The sequence below is a fragment of the Marmota marmota genome, unplaced genomic scaffold (assembly GCF_001458135.2).
Source record: "Marmota marmota marmota unplaced genomic scaffold, marMar, whole genome shotgun sequence".
Classification (NCBI taxonomy): Eukaryota; Metazoa; Chordata; class Mammalia; order Rodentia; family Sciuridae; genus Marmota; species Marmota marmota.
In genome coordinates, this window is record NW_026000272.1 from 1127356 (window position 1) to 1128635 (window position 1280).

Here is a 1280-nt window from a genome sequence, read left to right on the forward strand (position 1 = left end):
ACCGTGTCAGGACTTCATCCCCCCAAAAATCCATAGGTGGCAAGCTACTTTGTAGACGAGAACTCAGGAAAACCCATCCAAGACCTTGCTCTGTTCCTATCATGCTAGACAAGCCCAGGGACATGTTTCCCCTCTCTGGAACTCAGTTTCCTCCTGGGTAAATGGAGCAGCTTCTGGTCCCTTCCAGGAGCTTAGCTGTGATTGAGTCTGGGCAACACCTGGGTCAACATGCCCTACAGAACTGCTTCCCTGCACATACCCATTGGCACAATAACAACAAGAAGGTCTTTATAAAGCCTGGCCATTAAAGAAACCCTCTGCTGGGCTGGGGACACTGAGGGCTGGGAAGGGAAAGGGGAGGAGGGCAACAGGGTCCCTGGGACATTGTCAGCAGCCAAGTTCCAGCCACAGGGCCTTTCACTAGAGGGATTTTTACCCAGTGTACCTTCCCACTACTGGCGCAAATGAGTCATGTATATAAGAACCTCAAGCACCAGGTTTTGCTGTTGCCATTAGAATTTTATTGAGCATGTTCTTTGTGTGGAGCCCTGCACACTAATGGAAGAACAGGGGAGAAAGCCGAAGCAAACCTTGCCACAGAGGTTGGAACAGAGCAGGCAGGAAGCTGGAGCCACGGAGGCAAGGCCCAGGGAGCCCTCACAAGCAAGCAGGCAGTGCCTGCCACTGGTGCTGCTGGAGGGGCGGATGTCACTCTCTCCTCTCCCTCCAAGACGGCACATCTCAGCTCATGCAGACTTCCTCCAGCTTCCAGCAGCTAGAACCTCCCTGATCCTACCTAGAGGCTAGAAGGAGGCTAGGACAAGGCAGCTCTGGGAGAAAAGGGACGAGGGGAGGGAGCAGAGGCTCTGGCTGTGCTGAAGTGCCTGTGAAGCATCACTGGCGCATCCATAGCCACAGGTTGGCGATGCAGGCAGACACCAGCATGGTGAAGAACACAGCCTCCCTGTGCCGCCAGGTGGCGCCCTGGTCCTCGAGGGCACGCAGGCGTCCAGTGATCATGTGCAGCTATAGAGGGACCAAAAGCAGAGCTGGTGAGCAAGGCTCTTCCAGAAAGCCAGAGGCATGCCAGTGGGGGCAGAGGGGAGTGTGAAGTTAAAACAAGAAGTAGTTTTGCTACCCTTTAGCAGGCCCAAGTACCCCTGGGTGAGAAGCAGCCAGCCTGGCATGACCTAGCAGGACCCAGGGCCAGCTTCCTTCTCTCTCTCTCTCTCTCTCTCTCTCTCTCACACACACACACACACACACACACACCTTAAAAG

At 54.8% G+C, this 1280-nt stretch overlaps 1 protein-coding gene across 1 annotated transcript in view; it reads right to left on the reverse strand.

Annotated features, from left to right (window-relative positions):
- Positions 1-513: 513 nt before the first annotated feature.
- The window catches only part of Fate1 (fetal and adult testis expressed 1), a 7723-nt gene continuing 6956 nt past the window's right edge, over positions 514-1280 (reverse strand). Inside the window, exon 5 of the mRNA XM_015498007.2 lies at positions 514-1026. Within this exon, the coding sequence (XP_015353493.1) occupies positions 895-1026 (132 nt within the window). The 3' untranslated portion in view covers positions 514-894. The remainder of the gene's footprint in view (positions 1027-1280) is intronic.